The sequence below is a fragment of the Chelonus insularis genome, unplaced genomic scaffold, assembly GCF_013357705.1.
Source record: "Chelonus insularis isolate UGA/USDA-ARS -01 unplaced genomic scaffold, ASM1335770v1 contig_71_pilon, whole genome shotgun sequence".
Classification (NCBI taxonomy): Eukaryota; Metazoa; Arthropoda; class Insecta; order Hymenoptera; family Braconidae; genus Chelonus; species Chelonus insularis.
This window is the reverse complement of record NW_023276721.1, coordinates 296,735-319,523: the sequence shown is the minus strand read 5'-3', so window position 1 is coordinate 319,523 and position 22,789 is coordinate 296,735. Positions and strand designations below refer to the sequence as shown.

Below are 22,789 nucleotides of genomic sequence, written 5' to 3'. Positions count from 1 at the left end.
TATATATTAGTTAAAAATGTATTCGAAATGATATTTACTCAATAAATGTCAAATTGATAGATTTTAGTGGAAAACAAACTGGTTATAAGTATTCTTTTGTACTTTTTTTAAGTTTTAAGATTTCTAAAGTCTAAATGGGATATCCCAATGAGATTATTTTTATTCCATAAATAGAAAGTAACTATTTATGTATCATGGTGTCTGGCAGAATCACATTTCGTCAGTAAATGTGATATCTAAAGTGCGCGGGTTAATGATCACAGGTCACTGACAGCAACTATTATCATGTCGATGTCGTTGTTGTATCTCCACCTTGCAAGGACACGTCAAGAGGGTAAGTGGGGAAAGGTTCTTTAACCTTTCTAGAGTATGTTCTTTTATACAACTATGGAAAAAAAAAAATTAACTTGAAATAAAAATTACGAATGATTATCATTCTTATGGACGATCGTATAAACGACTTGACCGGAAAATTTGCCAAATATTATCTATCATAATTATTTTCTATTTATTAACACATTAATTATTTTCTTTTTTTGTTTATTTTTAAATTTATAAACGTCAATCACGTGAGTATGCAGATTAGAATAGCGAAAGAGTTGACCAAAGAAAAGCATCATATTGAATTTAAATGTTGAATTATCTTTGAAAATTTGCTAATTATTATAGTGAAAGACCTTGAAGGAAGAAAAAGAAAAAAAAATATGAGCAAGAGTGACGAGTGATGGTGAGAGGAAGAAAGGCTATCAGGTAGAGAAATCGCCATATAATATAGAAGTTGACTTTCAGATCGTCTGCCAGTATATACGTGAATGGTGTACCTTTATATGTAAAACAAAAAAAAAAAGGAAATAAAAAATATGAAAAAAAGAGAATGAACCTTGTATTGAAACATCCTGCATTTTGTTAACTCTCTAACATAGCTTGCATTGTCGTTCAGTTAATGCTTAAGAAAGAAAAAAAAAATAATGAGTATGAATAAAATAAACTGAGGTGGTACAGAATTTGTTTAATCGGATATACTATAAGATACTTATCATTAAATGCTAAAAACACATAAGTAAGTAGTGTTTTATCAATTCGCACTGTTGTTAAAACGACTTTCGCTGTTTACATGAATAGTTTGCTGTGCAATATTTAGAGTTGTAGATTAGCTAGATCACATTGAGTGAGAACGAAAAATACAGAAATGGATGAAAAAAAAGAGGAGGCCTGCATAACATAGGTGATCGGAGATTCGAAGAGGCCATAAATAACAGCTTTGTGCAGGTATATTTAGTTCCCGAAACGAGGCAATCATTGAGAAACGATCATCGTTTGCTATTTGTGGATGAACTAACTAAAACCATACTTGGATTATATTCTTTTTCAATTACTTTTTTTTAAAATAAATTATTTAAATATAGTGTGATTTTAGTCGTATAAAAAAAAATTATTGTCATTATGATTGTATAATTTGTAATTATATTATACTTAACACAAAGAAACATCTTTATGATACTTTAATAATATTTTAATCATCATTTAGTTACGCACGTTGGCATTTCTAATGGACTCATATCTTTCGTCTTGATCAAATTTCTGTAGAGTATACAGTATTATTTGATTTCTGTTACAATTTTTTATCTATTTATCTATTTTATCTATTTTTATCTATTTCAAAACTAGACGGAATGTACATACATATGCTAAATTAAATATATTTTATTTATCAGTTACTGTATAATTCATTAAGTTGCTCAATGTTGTTTCTTAAGTTTTAAAATAAGTAAAACAAAAAAAAATTAAATTATACTTTATCGTTTCGTAAGATATCCGTAAAGAGCGCTCAAATCGTCCTAATCCTCGATAGTTTTACCTGAAGTGACCTAAAGAAAGCAGAAGACTGACTTGAAGAATTTTATTTAGGACATTGTACAAGTTGACGAGACCATTTTATATTCATTTTTATCTTTTTAGATTTTTGAAATCAACTTTAAGTAAAATATATTATTATAAGAGATTTTTATAGAATTAAAAGTCAAATTTTTATTCAGTTTAATATAAATATTAAAGGAAAATACAAAAATTGATTTGAAAGTTACTTTTCGTTATATTTAGAAAAATGTTTATAGTTTATTCGTCAGTGATTATTATTATTTTAACATTAATAATGGGAAAATTGATAAAAAAAGGCACACAAAAATTACCACCAGGACCGAGAGGACTTCCAATAGTTGGATATTTGCCATGGATTGATTCTAAAACACCTCATAAATCTTTAACTCAATTAACAGAAAAGTATGGACCAATTTGCGGTTTATGGATGGGATCAGTTTACACTGTTTTGCTCTCAGATCCAAAATTAATTCGTCAAACTCTATCTAGAGATGAATTCGCTGGTCGTGCACCTCTTTACGTAACTCATGGTATGTTTAATGGATATGGTAAGTACTTGATGATGTTTGAAAATTCAATTTGAATATCAGTTGAAAAATGCAACAAAATCAATTTTTTTTTAATTCCATTCTTTATTATATCGTTTATGTAAATATGCTGTATAAATCTTAAAGCACCTTTTCAAGATGCAACCGTTGTAGTTAATCGTCGATGCCCTTCTCGGAAGCAAACCAAAAGTGAAAGTACCATATTAAAATTTTTGAATGAGAACATAAGACGTGTAGCTCAACGCTAACCACGTGTAATTGAAAAACAGATTTTAAAAATTATTTTCAAATTTTCTTTCAAATACGAATAAAATTTTATTAAATTATTTATTAAACAAAGTAACTATTTAGATTTAATATGCATAAATTAATGAATTTTTAAACTTTGATACAAATTAAAAAATTCAAAAATGATTATAAAGATTAAAACATTTTACAAAACATAAATATTTACACTTGATAATAATAAACATTGTAACATTAATATTTTTTAGTGACTACGATAATTATTATGAACATATATGAAATATCATAAAATAAAATTAACTAAGTTTGATTATTTTGACTAACATGATTGAATGAGATTATTTTATATCAATTGAACAATTCATAGTTAAGTCTTCTTTAAATATAAAAACGTTCAATATAACTATCGAAGGTTGAATGAGATTTAAACATACGATAATTAATCCAACTATTTTTATTTCTCTTTCATGTGCAATATCACATATGTAATTCGAAAGATATTATTTGATGATACCTAATACTAGCTATAATAATCATTATTAATTAAAATTCTTACTTTATTATATCAAAAAATATATATGTGTTATAATATCGTTATAAATAACTTGACTATTTACTTTATATTTGTTATCATTTAAGAAAATAACAAAAAATATCGAAATTTTAAATTTTCGTCAATTTAATTTTTATAGAACAGTATAGAAATTGAAAGGGTAATAAAAGTATTTAAATTGTTTCGAATATCATTTTTCTACAGGAATAATATGTTCGGAAGGAGAACTGTGGAAAGAACAGCGAAAGTTCGTTGTAGCTACTATTAAAAGTTTAGGGGTAATGAAATACGGAACAAAAAGAGATGAATTGGAACTAAAAATTACAAATTTCGTAAATGAAGCAATAAAGGTACATTTTATTTAGCTATTAATTAGACATTAATTTTTTATATCATCCCTGGTAGCCTGCCCTGACGCAAGAATTTCCGTTAGACTTACGTACGTCTGTTTCCATTTTGTATCAAATAAAATCTCACGATTGTCTGCTATAAGAAAATGGCAAATACATATATAAATAACAAACTTAAGCCGACATACGTAAGTCTGCCATTAACCTTACATTGATTTTGCTACTAGAGATCATTAAACTTTAAATATCTAATTTTTAAAACCGCATTGAAAAAATTTACTTCAAGTACTTTTAATGTTAAATTGTTAATTTGATACACTTTGAAGTGATTCCAATAAATTCAGATTGACAATATATATAAATATTATTTTTAAAAATTCGTCTATTAACAAACGATTCTTAATATTAATAATATGATTAAAAAACTTGGCTTATTCTGAAAAAATTATTTTTTATTATATGTCAAAACAATATTGAATAAACTTACGAACAACGAAAAGATTAAATTTATAATTATTCATTAATTGATGTCTTATTAAAATAAGATAAAAATTTTAGATGATCGAAGAAAGATCAGATGACAATGGAATAGAACCATTTGATATATTACATCATTGTGTTGGCAATATAATGAATGATTTGGTGTTTGGAAAAGTTTATAATGAATCGGACGAAACATGGAAATGGTTACGCCATTTACAAGAAGAAGGCGTGAAACATATTGGAGTAGCGGGACCTTTTAATTTTTTACCATTCCTTCGATATTTTGTCAAGTTTAAAAAAACAATGAGCTCCCTTATTGATGGTAAAATGAAAACTCATCAGTTGTATAAAAAGCTAATTGAAGAATACGAGGAAAAACAAGAAATGAACTATAAAAATTCTGATAATTTCCTTGCGGCATTTAATGTTGAAATGAAGAACAGAATTCTGAATAATTGTCAATTAGGATCATTTACCGAACAACAATACTACCATTTATTGGCCGATCTTTTTGGTGCCGGTACTGATACAACATTAACTACTATTCGATGGTTTTTACTCTATATGGCCATCTTCCCCGAAAATCAGGTGAGTTATTTTTATCTTCATTCTATAGAAATATTTCACGTATATGATAATCAAATTTTACCACTTTTTATAGTTATACTTATTCTTTGGAATTTCATATTATCAAATTTAGGTTCTACCCGAAACGTTTTGAATTCTATTTAGATTCAGAAGTTTCAAAAATAAATTCTTTTTATTGAATATTGTAAAAAAATGAAAAAGTAATTTTTTTTCGAATAATCTTTATATATATATATATATTTATTTATAGATATATATATATATATATATTTATATATAGATATATCTATACATAGATATTTATAATGCATTAGTCAATGTCCTGATAAAATAAAATTTTTCGTCAATTACTAATTTCGTTATTACCTTTTTTTTTGACATGAACTTGACATGATTCAGTGATTAGTTTAATATTGATACTTTATTATCACTTATCATTACAGGAAAATATTTATCAGAGAATAAAAGTTGCTACAAACAATAATCGAGAACTTGTTGCTCTAAAACATCGAGAATTTTTAACTCTACTTGAAGCGGCTATTTGTGAAGTGCAGAGATTACGAAGTGTCGTTCCTGTGGGTATTCCACATGGCGCAATGGCAAACGGAAAAATAGAAGATTATGATATACCAAAAGGCACGATGATAATTCCATTGCAATGGGCAGTCCATATGAATTCAACTTATTGGAAAAATCCAGAAAAATTTGATCCTTATCGATTTATCACATCTGATGGCAGTTTATTAAAATCATTGGCATTTATGCCTTTTCAAACGGGAAAACGAATTTGTGTTGGCGATGAACTTGCAAGAATGATGTTATTTCTTTTTGCAGCACGTATTTTACAAAAATTTCATATTTCTATTGCTCCAGGGGAGAATATTGATATGGATGGCATTTGCGGTATTACCCTGGTACCCAAGAATCATCGTTTCAACTTTTTATCAAGAAATACCAATTAATTATCTCATATTTCGATTATCACTAATTGACTAATTATTTAAAATTATCACGATCATTATTATAATCGGCTTATTAATTTCAATAATTTATAGAGATAATTGTCATTTGTTTATGAACTTCCGTATTTTGGTATAACTAATAATTATTTATCTGTTCATTGATAACTTATCTTTTATTAATATAATGATTCATAGTTAAATTTTTCTCAATTTTTAAAACTAAAATATTTTACTTATGAATAGAATTGCTTTTATCAAAACATTTGATTTATTTGATGTAATGTAAAAAAATGAATAATAAAAAATAGTACTTACGTAATTACTATAAACAGTGATGAAAATGTTACTATATACATATACATACATATGATCATGACTACAATGAATGCACTTAGATAACTTTTTACATCCCCCATCAACATATTTTGGAACAGTCCATTTTAATCAACTTAACATATATATATACATTCAGATGTATCGATTATTTTTTAATTAATTTTATTAACGTCATACTCAGACTGTGATTGTCCAAATCAGTTTCTTTTTTCAACTGCGCATGCATAAAAATAATTTTATCACATTTATAAATTTTCCCATCATCATTTTATTCCTGAAAAACATTTTTTTCCATTACATAACATTGAAATTGTATCTTTTTTCTTTGAAATTCATAAAATAAATTATTTGACTAAACTAAATACATTTTTTAATGATATGTAAATGATAAACTATATGTATGTTAATAAAACAATGCGAAAACAGTAATAAATATAATTATTACTAATTACAATGATGATAATAGTAATAATTATTATAATAATAAATGTTTTACATATTTTAATGAAAAGAAATTGAAATATTATTTTGTAATTGACAAGTATTCTGATGGATCAAATTGTTATTTAATTGAAAAATTCCTTCTAATTATTTTTTAAATAAATTTAATATAACATATTCTGTTTCATATGGTCTAGTTTGCTTATTGTATCAGTTGAAATTGACGAAATTTTAGCATATGCAATCAGATACACTTTTGCAGATATTCTTTTAAAATTTTTCGATTTCTATGTCAAATGAATTACCTAAAATTTCTGATCGTGTAATGAGAGTATTGAACTTTATGATAAATCAAACGAGCATATATGCTTTTACGAGATTGTTTGACCTCACTGTTCTGATAAGATTGGTCAGTGAACTAAAAAGACTGTTGAACTTGAAGTGATGATAAATAATCGGAAAAAGCGTCTGCATCACGACCTTCTCGAAGGGTGGGCTAATTTTGTTCATTATGTATGTAATGAGCATCAATAAGATAAATATCTAATAATAAAAAATTTACCAAGAGAATTAAAATATGAAATAAATAGTTTTTTGGACAATAAATAAATCACATGAGTTTAGAAAATTTTATAAACTTGGTATTTAGAAAAAGTACTCATTGAGAAATAGTATTATCGTAATTTAGAATTTATACATTCACATGATACATTCGCTGTTTTTTTTTATTTCGAGTTATAAAGATTAAATAGGAAAAAAAGAGAAATAGGATAAAACGATTCATTTTGCAACACAAAATACTTAGTGTCCAATAGAATAATAAAATATTCATAAATTATATAAAAAAAGTTTTTTTTATTAAAAAATTTCTAATACACATATCGCATCGTCTTTCACAACAAAATTGGTTTTTTTTTTCAAATTTTTTTTTATATAAAAATTCACAATAAAAAACAATTTTATGAAGTATCCACATAAATAAGATTTAAAAAATCTATCACTAAAAAATTCTCTCACTTTCTCTTTTTTCTAATCCCAATTGATTCTTTTACTATAATGCACTTCTAGTATTTAATATTAAATAAACGTTAATAAGTATTTTTTTATAAATATAAAATATTTAATACAAAAAACACATTGTTACATTCACTTCCAATTTGCCTGCAATACGAAGTGCTGAATATCACACATTTTATAATGTATTTCCCTATAACTTTATGCATGTGTATATATTGTGATCGTAATATTAATTTAGTTTTATATTAAATGTACGATACATATATACACATACATAACACATAGTTTGACTTATAAAAGGCATCATTTTAATAAATGACTCAATAATTAACTAAAAATAAATTAAGGTAAACGACATTATTATTCCGGAGCTGTCGATATAAATAAATAAAATGAACGGCGGGTTAAAGTTAATTTGAAAGGCGCTGACAAAAATTTGGTGTTGTTTTGTACTGTTTTGACACGCCATTACAATTATGCATTACATTTGCTGTCGGTTTAACTACTTAAACATAATAATTTATTTTTTTTCATAATTATAATAAAAATAATTATACAGAAAATTAACATAATCATTAATTATATTATAATGTGGCACTATTTTTTTTTTATTCTTTTTAATTTTTCTTAAATTATTGAAATTGTGTACACGTAATTCATTGTTATTCGACAATTTCGTATTTTCGACTGGTTATTTATATTTTATAAAAATAATATTAATGAATTACGATTCTTAATACTTGATATTTAAAAATGATTTTGATACAGTTGATTCTCTTGAAATATAAAAAATCTATTTACATGTGAAGATTAGAAGCATTTTTCCAGAATCAATGTTGAAATGTATATGTGTGTGACAAATGATGAGAATTCAAAGTCTAGTAATAACGAAATCTTTGATTTGATAATGGTATCGATGATGATGATGATGATGATGATGATGATGATGATAATAATGATGTAAATGAACATGAATTTAATAATAATGATGATGATAATAATTTTAAATTAAATGTAATAAAAGAGACAAATACTATACATGATTTTACAAAATATTTGAATTAAAATACAACTTTTAGTGACTACCAACATTTCGCAATGGATTTGAAACTTTTTCGAGTTGAAAATCCGAAATGTCGAGGTGTCTTTGGATTAGGCACACTTTAAATGGGTCAGGTGTAACAGTGACACCTGCGTTACCTCTTAAACTCGGTAGAGAGGTGCCCTCGGGTAATCGAATATCGAAAGTATGAAGGAGTGAACTAAAGAATAGAAAGAGCTCCATTCTGGCAAGAACATCACCTAAACACATTCGTCTACCTACGCCAAATGGCATAAAATATTCGGGTTTGCAGACCTTACCCTCAACAGAAAGAAATCGTGTAGGACGAAAGTCCTCTGGTTCAGCCCACAAATTCGGATCCATATGAACTGCATGAAGTAGCGGTACTATCTGTGCTCCCGCTGGTATTGTGAACCCATTCAGTGTTACTTCTCTGCATGAATTGAACAAAAGAACCAATTAAAAAAATAACGACATCATTTTCATTCGAAAAAAAGGACTTTATCATACACGTTTAATACAATTATTTCATTTTATGGGGTGTTTTAGAATACTGATACAATGTTAACAAAATATTTAGAATAAAACTTACCGAGTAGTAGCATGGGTTGTTCCAAGAGGTACAATACTTGATCTCCGCATGACCTCAAGAATAGTAGCTTCAGTGATTGGAAGATATGGAAGATCTTCAAGTACAGGCATTCGAGATCGCCCAACAACTTGGTCTAGTTCCTCTTGAACTGCCTTTGCTGCCTCTGGGTGATGAAGCATTAAAATTACTGCCCATTCTAGGGTAGTTTTAACAGTTTCCATTCCTGCAGAAAATAAATCTCCAAGAATTTGATGCATTTGACGATCTGTAACAGAAATGAAGAATATTTTCTTATAATATAATTTTCAACTTTTATATAAGTTTAAATTATTAAATAAATATATTACGATAGTGAAAGTTGATTCTACAGAAAAGTAATAATTAATTTTTCAAATATATATATATGAAAAGAAAACAATTTTAATAAAATATAATATAAGTTATCAGTTATTTATTGATACGAACCATGATTTTTTCCTTGAAAAAGTGTCGCTTCTCTGCCCTCAGCCTTGGCTTTTTCAATTTCAACAAGATAAGCATCCACAAGATCTCGAACATTTTTACTGTCAAAGGTAGATCGATGTTCATCGACAGTTTCTTGAAAGAAAGCTGCCATTTCTTTTCTATTACGTGAAATTTTATTGCGAATTTTACGTAAACAAGGAAGATATCGCATTATTGGAATAAAATTAACAGCAACAATACTGCCAAATAATTTAAATCCCTCTTCAATCAGAGCCATGAATCTTTTGAATCTTGAATCACCGTGATTAAATCGTACACCCATGATTATTGAACAAATCACGTTACTGATTGACATTCCAAGTGATGGAGAAACGTCCACTGGAGCTCCACATTTCCGTGATAATCCACGAATTAATGTCTCCACTTCTCTCTGTAAGCACAAATAATTCATCAGTTTTATTCATTAAAATAATCTTTTTATTCAAAATATATTATTTTTTCGTTTAACTTTGTCGAAATTTACCATGATTCTGAATTCCATTTTTTTCTGTCCATTTCCGCAATAAGTCATTCCAAAGCTGCGCAATTTTTCATGGAGAAATCTTCTTTGATCTTTCCACATTGCACCTTCAGTGTTGACGATTCCTAATTAATCAATAAGATAATGATATTAATAATATTATAAAGATGTTGATTTAAATATTTTTTGGTTCTTTAAATTAAAATTCACATGTAAGTAAAACGAAAAAAAAAAATAATAATATAATTACCATATCCACCAAGAATATTCATAAATTCCGTGTGAGGTCTTCCGGAGAATTCGTCTCTTCGAAAAGTATCACGAATAGTCTTATAATCACTGAGGACAACGATAAGTTGACTGCCAAGTCTTGCACTAAACATGGATCCATATTTGGCAGCAAGTCTCCCAAAGTGAAGATGAACATCTCCCTTAATGAAAGGCAGATAGCCAAATATTGGAAAACCCCAAGGTCCAGGTGGTAAATTTCTGAGATATTTGTACCACTGAATTGATCTGGCTATTCCAATAACAACGAGAAATACCACAAGACTATAGAGAATGTCTTTTCTCATTGTGTCATTCTCAATACAATTCCATATCCACTGTATCGCGCGTTCCACTAACATTTTTACAATTTATTTCTCTTTCTTTCTTAGGAAAAGATTGAATGATGAAGCAGAAATATATTGGACAAATCTCGATATATCACAATCACAATTTCGTTAAATATAATAATTGAATAGAATAATAAAATAATAATGACAATTGAAAGGTAAAGCTTTAATACAAATAAAGAGATAAGAGAATAGATGGAAATGAATTGAGGAAAAATTTTAAAATATCAGCTAGTGTTGAATTTCGATAGAGTGAGCGGGAAATTAGGTGAATTGTGGGCCACTAAGTACGACCGAGTGATGGTTCTTTGGGCGATACAAGCCGCCAGAAGAAATGAATGTATACTAACATACACCTTCTTGTCCTTGCTGTCTTATATAGTGACTCATCAGCTGTGGGGCTTATGGAGCGGGTGTTTGACGTTGACGTTAGAGTGGGGAGGGGGGAGAGGGCGGTGTAAGAATGGATGTGCCACTACGATCAACATGTTGGCAATTGATAGTAACGGCAGAGGGGAAGTATAGGTCATACATCGGCAAAACCGGCAAAACGGACTTACGAGGGCGGGTCCTACCGAGGTGAACCTCCTTTCCCCTCCCTCTTACCCTCTTCCATCCACTGTTATCCTATCCCCTTTCATGCTGCTCAATCGTACGGACTTGGTGGCAGCCAGTGTAAAATTGTGGATCCCGATTAAGCTCGCTGACTCGCAAGTGCAGGCAGTGGGATTCGGTAAGTGGAATTATCGTTGCAGAAACCCGCAACATTTCTTTTATTAATGACTGGAGAGGGGGAGATGATACGTTAAACTATGTATGCAAACACTTGGTAATGTCTCAAAACTTTCAGTATTTGACTAAAAAGCTCGCGTGAATCATTTTTGATCTAACGAGCGTCAAGAAAAGACATTGAGAAGATTCAAGTTTCTACATTTTCATTATAAGAAAAACTAGAACAATTTTATTCAATACTGCAATCATAAGTCCGTTGACATAATCATTAAGCACATGCTTAAAAATTTGTGTTTATGTGTATGCTCTGTCAAGTACGAACAAGTGGTTACAGACACATATGTCAGACGCGCATGTGGCGCACAATGGTTGTACATGTTCTACTCATGAAAAAACTTACTTTTTATGTTCTTTATATTACTCTATTTCACGTAATCGAGTATCTGTTCACGAAATTATTCTTTTTTTCCTCTTCTATCTTTTATACTATTTATGTTTATTTGTTTGTTTTTTTTTTATTTGATATATATTCTACCAATAATATTGCATTATTAAGAGATAAAAAAAATTCCATGATTCAATTATTTTTCTTATTATGTATGTCTCTACACTTGAAAAATTTTATTATTTTTATTTATTGTGATTTCTAAAAGAAAATTTTAATTGATCAATATCCATAATGCATAATAGACGATTATTTTTTCAAGATGTATAAAACAATATGCATAAATATATATTTACTATAAAGGTGTATATATATATATATATATATACGATTGAGCCAAGTATGAAATGAGTGCGTCGAATTCTTCTGGTCGTGTTCGCCAATACTTCCATCTCGTCTGTCAACCGTCGTAGGTTATTGAACTTATTTCCGCTTCTCTTTCTCTTCCTCTCTCTCTCTTTTCTATAACTCGTATATATGCACCTGCAACCTGAATTAGTTGATTAGCTAAACTCTATTAATAAGAGAAGGGCAATAAACAAATGAAAAAATTTTTCATTATTTGTATTTATAATAAAAAAGAAAATACTTGTTTTATGCTTTATTTTATTTCAATTTATCAATTAAAAATTGTTTATTCGACGTTTTTCTTCTTTTCTTTTTTTTTTCGTTCGTATCTAATTTTTAACTCAATTTATTAGAGAAATGCAAGTAATTAATTCTTTTAAATGAGGAAAAGGAAAATATTATTTATCGAAATATAAAATACCCTGTAGATAAATATAATTCCACTTAAATAAATAGATAAAAATAATTGGATCAAGCAAAAAAAATTAAATATGAATCTAATTTAAAGAGTCAATGACAAAAATTGATTTAATAAAGTCTGAAAAAATATTTTTTGTTCATGCAAAAGTAAATTCTTCAATTGATATTACTAAAGTCATAAAATAATATGAATTGAATAATTTATAGAAAATTTTTTGTTTAAATAAAAAAAAATTAATTTTAAAAAAAGATCAAATGTTACGTAAGTAAATAATTGAAATGTTGTCCATTATTTGTAAATAAACATTACTCAATGATGAAAAATTTCATTTTTGTGTAATTGTGTCATAGCTTAAAATATGCTCCTGAAAGATGCGTTTTCTGCAATTTACAAAACATTATGTATTCAATTACTCATCATCTTAAAAGTTATGTTATTAGAATAAACAAAATAATTTCTTTTTCATGTCAATCGTAATCTATACGAATTATACCTCAAATGAAATCATATGATAATACTACCAGTCTTTTCTGAACATTATCAATTCATTCATCATTTTTAAAATTAATGGCATTATAATTAATAAGATATGGCTTATTTAGAGCATAATTAATTACATTGAAAGTACCAACAAATTATGTATTATTATTTCTTTTTCGTTTATTGAAAATCCAATTTAATGTAAAATTTTGATGAATTTTTTATCAATTAATGATTTTTCCAATTGTTGGTGTTAAATAAAATATTTCATAGGTTATGTACATATACGATCGAAATTAAAGTTTTTATTTAATTTGAGTAAAAATATTTAACCACTTGTGATATGATTATAGATACAGATAATGATGATAATAGTGGTATTAGTTGATAATCAATATTAATAAGAGAAATATTGATGAATTATGAAAAACATAATATGGGATAGAAGTCAAAAAGTTTTTAACTGGTTTTATTTCTAACGCGGCCAGTAACGGTGGCAGTGGCCAGCGTGGTTTTTGGAACTCCGTTATTTCACGTACGGTGTGATCTCGTTTATACGTGTACATATAATACATACAAGCTGTTAGAAATTAGGTCGTGCACGCTATTCCGAATTGCCCCTGTTTTTGTCTTCATTTTTTTTCTCTTTCAATCGTTTAGTATAATATTTTGTTACGTATTATTAAAATTTATTACTTTGTATTATTATTTAGTTAGATATTTTCATATTTTCATTCAATCTTAATTTCAAATTTTCATCATCTGTTCATTAATCTTGAATAATAATCAAAAAAACAATTAATTGTTCAAGTATTTATTGAAAAAAAATTTTTTTTAATAAATAAATTTATTAATTATTGCTGTAGGTTTTAATAATTTTTTGTTAATTATTGTATTTGAATGAAAATTTAAGAAAGTATCAATTATGTATATATTTATTATATTTATTAATTTAACTTATAAATATTGAAGTGATCAATAGTAATAGCTTATTTATATTGCTGTAATTTCTCAGAATTATGTTTTAGTGAAACAAAATAGCCATTACTGTTACCATCACTGACCACTACCAAGTATTAACCTCAGGTCACTGAACTCTACACACTTGGTGCAGCTTAATTTCTTCAGGATCATCAGGCTATATTGTACAATTCAAATCAACTGTTTAAATAAAACAATGACTCATTCAACTCCAATTACAGCTGATAAGTATCACAGCAATTATTGGAGCAAATTATATAATACTTAATAAGTGTATTTGATATTCATTTATTTTATGATGTCATTCATTTTTCCTCCTTTCAAATTAATTCTTTCATCTTTTAAATCAATCATTAATTAATATTTATCTTTCGTTAATTAAGAGCAATTAATAATCAATTGAAAGAATAATGAAATAAAAAATATCATTGACTACGTAAATTATGCAATTACAAATATTTTATTAAATTAACTTTTAAATATTATTTTTAACATCATGCTTTATTTTGTTTATGTAACTATTCCTTTTCCAAGTAAACTTTTTTCTTTTTATCTTATCTTTGTAACCAAACATTTTTCACTATACGTTTATTCAACTCCATGTAACCGAAAATTTAATATTTGATTGAGCAATGTAACAATTGTGAAATAACTCATTTCAACAGCCAATCCAGGTGAATATTAGTAAATCATCATGATTTACAAACGACTTCTACTACCAAGTGAATAATGATCAATAAAAAGATGTTTCTTCTTCTAATACTCATACATTTATAAATGAATATACATACGTATGGCCATTTTTCTTAAGCTTCGGAAATTTCGACCGGTCGATGACCCCACGCGTGCCGCACTTTCGCCCGAATCCGCAAACCAATAACCAATCTATCTGTACTCTAAGCACACATATACACATAAATACATTAGATAGGAGATAAAAAAAATTTACATAATAAAATGAGGACTTTTGTGAGAAAAAATGAAAATCTCACAAAGGTATATGTGGAGGTATAAAAATGCCTTTTGTCTACTATACTACATTTTAATAGTAAATAAACTTAAAATAATTCAATTAATTATACATTCTTTTTAAATAAATACATTACTTTTATTTTCATAAATTTATATTAATAAATTTATGAAATAGATATTTATAATACATATTTTTAATAATTTTTAAAAATAGATGTAAATATTTAATTAACACTATGGAACACCTCTGATGATGAATTTCACATTGTATTGATAAATGGGTAAATAAAAAACTGGAAATGGAAAGAAAAAAAAACGTATATTTATAAGAATTAAGTTGAGAATTTTCTTATTAATTTCATCAATATCTATAATATCTATAGATACTGATAATAACTATGTGTAAGACAGACGTTATTTTGCTTGAAGCAAGTCACGTGCGATGTCACGTTATACCTACTACATATACGAAATGTCGCTCTCGCTGTCGTTCGAGGGAAAGGCAGCAGCCTGCGGTGTAATGTTTGTACAACAGAGCGAAATAAAGTAGTGGGAGACTACTCAGGGGCAATGCACTCACAACAATAACAAAACTTATAAGTACACACATTAGGTTAATTTTATACATCAAAACTTAAAACTATTTACCCATCTATTAAGTAAAATTTTATGTAAAAGTATTGATGTACATTAGATTAATTTGTTAAGTCTGTCTATAACTTGAATTTTATGCGAAAAATTAAGTAAAGCAATAGTTTAATTAATTAAATTGATATTTGATTTAATCACTACAGTGATATATTTTTCGATCGTTTTTAAAATTATTATATTCATGAAATTATTATGAATTTTTATTTCCTTCGTTCCATGTTCACTTCCTATTTGTCTCATGTTACCTTAACTGGTGTTGTTATATGATATGAATAAGAGGATGCTTATGTTGCATGTGAAGTATATTCTAAATTAAGTGCCTCAGACACCTGACTATTTATTGCCATAGTGAAATTGCTGAGTTTATTATATTAAATAATTAATTTTTTATCTAATACAATAACAATAATATATATTTGAAAACTTTGTTTATAATAAGAAATATGAGATAATAATTTTTTAGTACTTTTTAGATATCCAAATAACTTATTTAAGCCGGGCATGAGTGAATAACAGATGGTCATCAGGGTAGTTAAGGCTATGCAATAGCATGTTATTTTCTTCATCTTCACCTTGAGATGACATAAAAATCATTCATTTCCACATTTTTTTTTAATTTCTCTATGACTTTGGAAAACATTTACAAATACAAATACAACATAACATCAATAGTAATATTTTCATATATCTACGAGACGTATGCATCTCATATCAAATATTTTCTCATATTTTTCTAACTTTAGTAAAAATTTATTTTTTTTCATTTGCGACCCTCCCTCTTGCGCCTACACACTCATCCACCCTAACCTTAGCGAATCCATCGCCGCACTTGTGTAACAAACTCACTACGCTCGTGCGTCTAACACTGTCATAGTGAGCAATCGGCTAGTTGCACAATATACTATCTATATTATTAATCAAATGAAAAAATTATTTAAAAATAATATATACTAGTATAATTCTTCTAAACACCATCAACAAATTTTGTTTTTTGTTCTTCTATTATTCACTCAGAGTTGAACAAAGTTGACTTCAAGGTTCTTTATTATTAAATACGTGTAAACAAGTAAGGTTTATTGACCGAATAAAATAAAATTTTTTTAAATTCAAAAGTAAATTAATTCATTTAAATGTTTGAAAATTGAATATTAATTTAGTATAATGTTATTGTATTTTACGAGAAAAAATATAAGATTTTTTTTTACCTGCTGAATGCAAATAGATTGAAAAAAAAATAAAGATAAAAAATTTTCTTTATATAGAATGAATAGGCAGTATCTAAACTTGTTTAGCATATTTAATTTTATGGCTTATTATTGAAAAAATTCACGAAAACAAGCTAAACTTACAAGATTCAAGCAGTATTTAAAATTGACAGTAAATTGTCAGAAGTAGTAATCTATGCGTTCTCAGAACTGTTTTGAGCGGTTCTCCTTCCTGTAATCAATTTTACAAATTCCTGGCCTTCTCTAGAATGCTTGAGTTATGGTGCTAGTCATAGATAATTGTCACACACGGAACCCCAATCACTCTTTTATGTTGTTTTGGACTTTTTAGTTATTCGTAATGATCAGTTTAAACGTTTTAGTCCTTCTCAGAAATGATCAAACCCTGCATGCACATTTACTTACACATTTACATTGAATATTCACTCATGGACGAGAAAAAAACATGTGAGTTTTTCAGTACTGATTCATCCGCAGTATGAAATTTATAAGTGGGAGATTATCAACTCCCGACAAAATATCATCATTTGATATTTTGTCTTTATTTAAGTGACAATTAATTATCAACTATTGAATGACACATTAATCAACATGTCTACTTGTTTACATAAGTGCCAACTACCTTTTCGATAAAGTCACTGACCGTTTGATTTCGTTAGAGCAATAAAGACCAGATCTGGTTAAATTAATAATTTCCGTCTGCTGGCTTGTTTTCTAGTATCGTTTTATAATAAGTCATAAATTTTTTCAAATTTTGTGACATTTGTATTTTTTACCTCAACATATATCTGCTTATTATATTTTTTCAGTTCGTCGTATAACATGACGTAAACCATCTCGTCAGTTCTTTAAACTAAATTCTTATTATTGTCTTTTTGTTTTTTGAGAGACATTTCTAAAATCAAAGTTAAATAAATATTATTTTCATATATCATATACTTTACCACGAACTAATGAAGGTTGATTGAACAAAAGACAAAAAGAGCATAAAAATGCAGAACGTATCGTTATAATTACATTTTTATTACAGTGTTTTAGAGCCAAGGTCCTTGTTTGAAAAACCACATATTGTAAAGGAGTATCGAAATTATACGACGTAATGTACAAAGTGTTACGCAGGTCATGTATTCCAATTTTATAATGCATCAAATCATAAACAAAATTTAGATCTTATTGAATTATAATAAACAGAATATAAAATTTTTTAGAAGGAAGAATAAATTTTGGAGAGTATAATTATGTAAATGTGTTTTAAAAGGTTCAAGTTTTTTTGTTTACATTTCAGCAAACTAATCCACATTCCTCAGATGCAATTAAAATTTTTGTTTTCTGATGAGTATCATAAAAAAGTACAAATAAAAATTTAGGCCACTAGAGTTAGTCAAAAATAAATAAATCATTGCTGTATAATGAGCTTTTATTTTCATTTCATTTGACTTTGAGCTAAAAAAATTAAAGAAAAAAGCATGAATCATTTTTCGAAAATTCTTAAATTATTAAATCAGAGAACAGCAGGCAGTCCAGTGTATATTTTGAGATAATTTACGACTATTATTATCATTTTATCAAACATCTGACTGACACTTATATGTGAAAAAATGAATAATTTTGAAATTCGTATTATTTCAAATACTGATAATAACTTTTAACAATTAAAAGTTATGAAAAATTCTAATTATAGCAATAATATCGTTTTAATACGATTCAAAATTATATTGATCCTTATTACACAGAAAGAAGAGTTGAGTAAAAATTACCCTGTAATTCAGGGCAATACGGATACGCGGTTAAATTTTACCATGTATGATAGTAAAATTTTCCCTGAAAGAGAAGAACTTTGACACACCAAAAAAAAAATTTACCATTTTGTAGGGTAAATTTTACTATAATTGGGCAGGGTACCCCGGATTGCCCTCAATTGCAGAGTAATATTTACTCAATGTTTCTTTTTGTGTAGAAATATAGTCTGACCTATACCCGATATTTTCTACTTAAGTTATAAATATATCAATTTATTATAAGTTTTTTAAAAAAAAGCTTATCAACAAGTAATTGACAGAACTGAAAAAGATATACTAACTGAATGAGAAAAAATTATAAACGATAGTAAAACCGGACGGAAGTCACGATAATAAAGAATTTCAAGGTAGACGAAACATGAATAAGCTGAAAGTCTGTCTATCTCCGAAAAAGGATAACGTTTCTCACATGAAATTTGCAAATTTTTCAACTATCACACAGTAGACAACGAGTATTTTTTAATGATAAAAATGAATTGCTGTTTAATTAATTGTATATAATATTTATGTTATTACATCATTTGAATTATAATGTATTCAAGGCCGTGAATTTATCAGAAATCTGATTTCACTTTCATTCGCTATAATTTTTTTATTTTTTATTATTACTACTTAGATAATCATAATCCAATGCAAATAATGTCTATTATTTTATATATTGTTGATCAATTAGACATAATGACTAATGAATGACTGATTCATTTCTTTTATTTATTCATCAACCAATTGATAACAGTATTATAAATTGAATTATGATAAATATTTGTTCCAAATTACTACAATTAATTGATGTAGAAATTTCATCAAAATTTATTATCAAAAATATTCTACAAAAAAAAGAATAAAATTAATCAAGATTACTCAAAGAATTAATATTTTAGTTATTTTATTGAAATTACATATTTTCTACAGGTCAAGGATATACTCGCTGGTGTCTCTTAATCTTTGATATTCTTAATTTGTGAATATCACCAGATACTTTATTAATATTTTATATAATTCACGTGTTCATTTGACATGTCATACACTGTATATAATGGTGATAATATTCACTGTGCTTATATAATTATTAAGTAAATTGAATTTATTGAAACATATTTTTAAATACTTTAGATTCACGTTTTAAACAAGATTATATGCCAAAAACTTGACCTGTTTCACTTTCTATCATCATGTCAAGGCTAACTCAGTCTTTCGTAGAATCCATGCGCCGATGAAAATATATGCAAACTGCGAACTGTGAAGAAATATTCATCCAAATATAACTCAATTTCTTTTATCAATTATATTTATTGGAAGTCTTGAAATTTCTCTTTTCTTTATACGTATACTATAAAAAAAATAGCATTACTGCATTTTTTTCATATTTATATGATAGTGTTTATTAAATGTGCAAATATCATAAATATATTTGATCTTACTACTGCGGCTAACTTATACACTCGTTTTCAGACTAACAAGTTAACATTCTTGCGTAATGAAAAATTTATGTAGCGACAGGGAAGACATTACTACGATAAATGTAGTTTCTCTTGAAATTCTCTCAATATTGATATTTTTATTAACTTATATACATACACATGATAATGAAACTTTATCTATCATTTTGATTCTATCTATAATATAAATATATATATATATATATATTATGTCTTGAAACGAGAAAAAAAACAAAAATTGAAATATGTATGAATAACATTATAATGCTATGAAAAATTTTTCAGGAAACTTTTAAATTTCTCAATCAACATTTTGAGAGTGTGTCTGCCTATTGGTCATGTCGCCATCGTTGTCAATGCCAAAAATGTTTCAAAATTTATCATGCTTACGTAAAATGTAAGAGCCGTCGAACTTTCTTTCAATTTTATATTTTTATATATATATATATATATATATATACGTTTATACAACAAGAAGAAAAAGAAAAAGTTTAAGATAAAAAATTATTTGGAAAATGTTAACGTAGGCCTAAATTTTATACTATTGATGGAGTATCCTTTTTGGAGACGAACAAAAATAAATGAAACTATTAATTATCTCTCCGATTGAATATTATAAGTCGAAAATTTATGTATTATTTTCGTGAAAATTCATTCTACTGTGTAGGATGATAATTTAAAATTTTTCTGCCGACCTCGGCTTATAAATTTGTGACTGTAAACTCTTGCATCATTGTCGTATTTTCGTCAACTAAATAACTGTAAGATTAAATATCGCTAATATTACTTGTATATTAAGTCGTCTTTTAACTTATTATTGTACTCAATCTTACTAAAGCAGTATCAATATTTTGTGACAACCCAAAATCAAATCATTTGGTGCAAAAAAGTACATATATAATTAACAAGATTCTATAAATAAATCTGTTGAAAGAAAGGACGTAATCGACGTCTCCATATATAATATGTACGCCGTCGTTTTTCTGTTTTCACGATCAAGTTTATCGAGAGGCTAACTAGCCAGGCTGCACTGACACTGACATTGGCCTACTCTCACCGTCGTCGTTCACTCTCCAACTTTGTATCGCATCGCATCGCATATCTTCCATTTTTATTGTAGTATGCTAATCATTAACTACGTTTATCTACTATAAACAATCAATTTATAGTATTATACGGTTCTACCAAGTTTCATTATCGATACCAAGATAAAAAATTGACCGACACATAATGACATTTGAATAATTTCTTTTTAAAGATTCTCTAACGATATTTTAATTATACAATATTTTTGAATATAATAAAGTTTTTACTTATATTGAAATTATTAATAAGAGAATAATTCATGACAAGTATATTTTAAAAATTTTCACTTAAACTAAACTTATCTTTAGGCAATGACCATATGACTTTAATGATGAAAAGATCACGAAATGTAAGTCTCAAAATGAACTCTCACGAAGCTGCTTTCACCGTGCGTTATCATGCTACTGTGTGATACTAACAATAATCAATTCTCATTAACATTGCTTCCTTATTTCTTTCAAATACATACTTTGATTTTGCCTTTAAACTTTCTCCCACTTTTGTTTTGTATCTATTACGACTTACTTTTGATGTTTACGGTCAAGTAGACGATTATACAATTAAAATATACATATAACAAAAAAATAATATATTAAACATTTATACTAAATTTAACAGCATCAGAAATGTTATAAAAATTAAATTTTTATTTTTAACTAAATGTATATCATTTAAAATGTAATTACAGTAGTGAGTTAAGATTATTTGTAAATTATACTTTATCAACATTAATTGAAAATGAGAAATTTTTTAGCTAAAAAGAGCATTATTTAGAAAAAATGTTCAAATGAAAGTTTAAAAAGTGTGAATGTTGTTCATGTATTTGATTATTGTTAAATACAAAAATAAGATGAATATACAAGATGAAATTTATGAGGGTGATTTAACATGAAACACGCCGCTCCCTTAGTGCATCGACCTCGTAAAGATATAGGTCAGTTGTGGGCGCATGCAATCGTTGCAACAATTTTTAAAAATGACTGTCCTACTTGCGAGGAGTACCTACTTTCACGGTCGCTAACCTCGAGATATCTTTCTGCAATATACAAGTGCATTGGCTTTTCTGTAATAATTAACTATCATTTTTTATCCGTATTTCTTCATGTATTTGAATTTTTTACAAGTATCTTTTAGTTTCACAAAATAAATTTAATCCTCATGCCCACAGTAATGTATATGTATATTCCATTTTTTATTTCACTTTTGATTAGTTTTCATTTTTATTATTAATTTTTATTTAAAATTAATAAAAACCTAATAAAATAATTATTGCTAATAAAATTTAATATTTAGTTTTATATAAATAGAATAATACTTTGCCAGATAAATTGCAAATTTTTTAAACGTAAATTTATCATGAATGTTGTGTGGGAATAGAAATGAAAAAATGAGTACATTTATGTATGTAGGAATGCAAGGGTGTTAGTTAACAAACAGTGACCAGGAGTGATTGGATGGAACTAATGAACCAGATATGTTCTGGCTTTTAGCGCAAGCATATGGCGGTCCACTAATTAAAGCCATTTGTGTGTTAATCAAGAATTTTGATA

The 22,789-nt window shown here is 27.1% G+C and overlaps 2 protein-coding genes across 4 annotated transcripts; one reads left to right on the top strand and one right to left on the bottom strand.

Moving 5' to 3' along the window:
* The first annotated feature begins 565 nt into the window (after positions 1 to 565).
* Positions 566 to 5,724, top strand: phtm (phantom). Of its 3 annotated transcripts, XM_035089978.1 has the most exons (5): positions 566 to 1,269; positions 2,175 to 2,426; positions 3,430 to 3,575; positions 4,134 to 4,646; positions 5,090 to 5,724. In XM_035089978.1, the coding sequence occupies exons 2-5, from the start codon at positions 2,306 to 2,308 to the stop codon at positions 5,606 to 5,608; spliced, it is 1,299 nt and encodes a 432-aa protein (XP_034945869.1). In that variant the 5' UTR covers positions 566 to 1,269; positions 2,175 to 2,305; the 3' UTR covers positions 5,609 to 5,724. The 3 variants fall into 3 exon arrangements, with proteins under 3 accessions (XP_034945869.1, XP_034945868.1, XP_034945867.1); XM_035089977.1 differs by lacking the exon at positions 566 to 1,269 and having other exon boundaries at positions 2,058 to 2,408; XM_035089976.1 differs by lacking the exon at positions 566 to 1,269 and having other exon boundaries at positions 2,058 to 2,426.
* A 1,592-nt stretch (positions 5,725 to 7,316) lies between these two features.
* On the bottom strand, positions 7,317 to 10,992 carry Cyp18a1 (Cytochrome P450 18a1). Its single transcript, XM_035090043.1, has 5 exons — positions 10,293 to 10,992; positions 10,046 to 10,167; positions 9,523 to 9,952; positions 9,058 to 9,322; positions 7,317 to 8,898 (listed from the first exon to the last, which is right to left on the bottom strand). Exons 1-5 carry the CDS (start codon positions 10,669 to 10,671, stop codon positions 8,478 to 8,480), a joined length of 1,617 nt encoding a protein of 538 aa, XP_034945934.1. The 5' UTR covers positions 10,672 to 10,992; the 3' UTR covers positions 7,317 to 8,477.
* Positions 10,993 to 22,789: the final 11,797 nt, after the last annotated feature.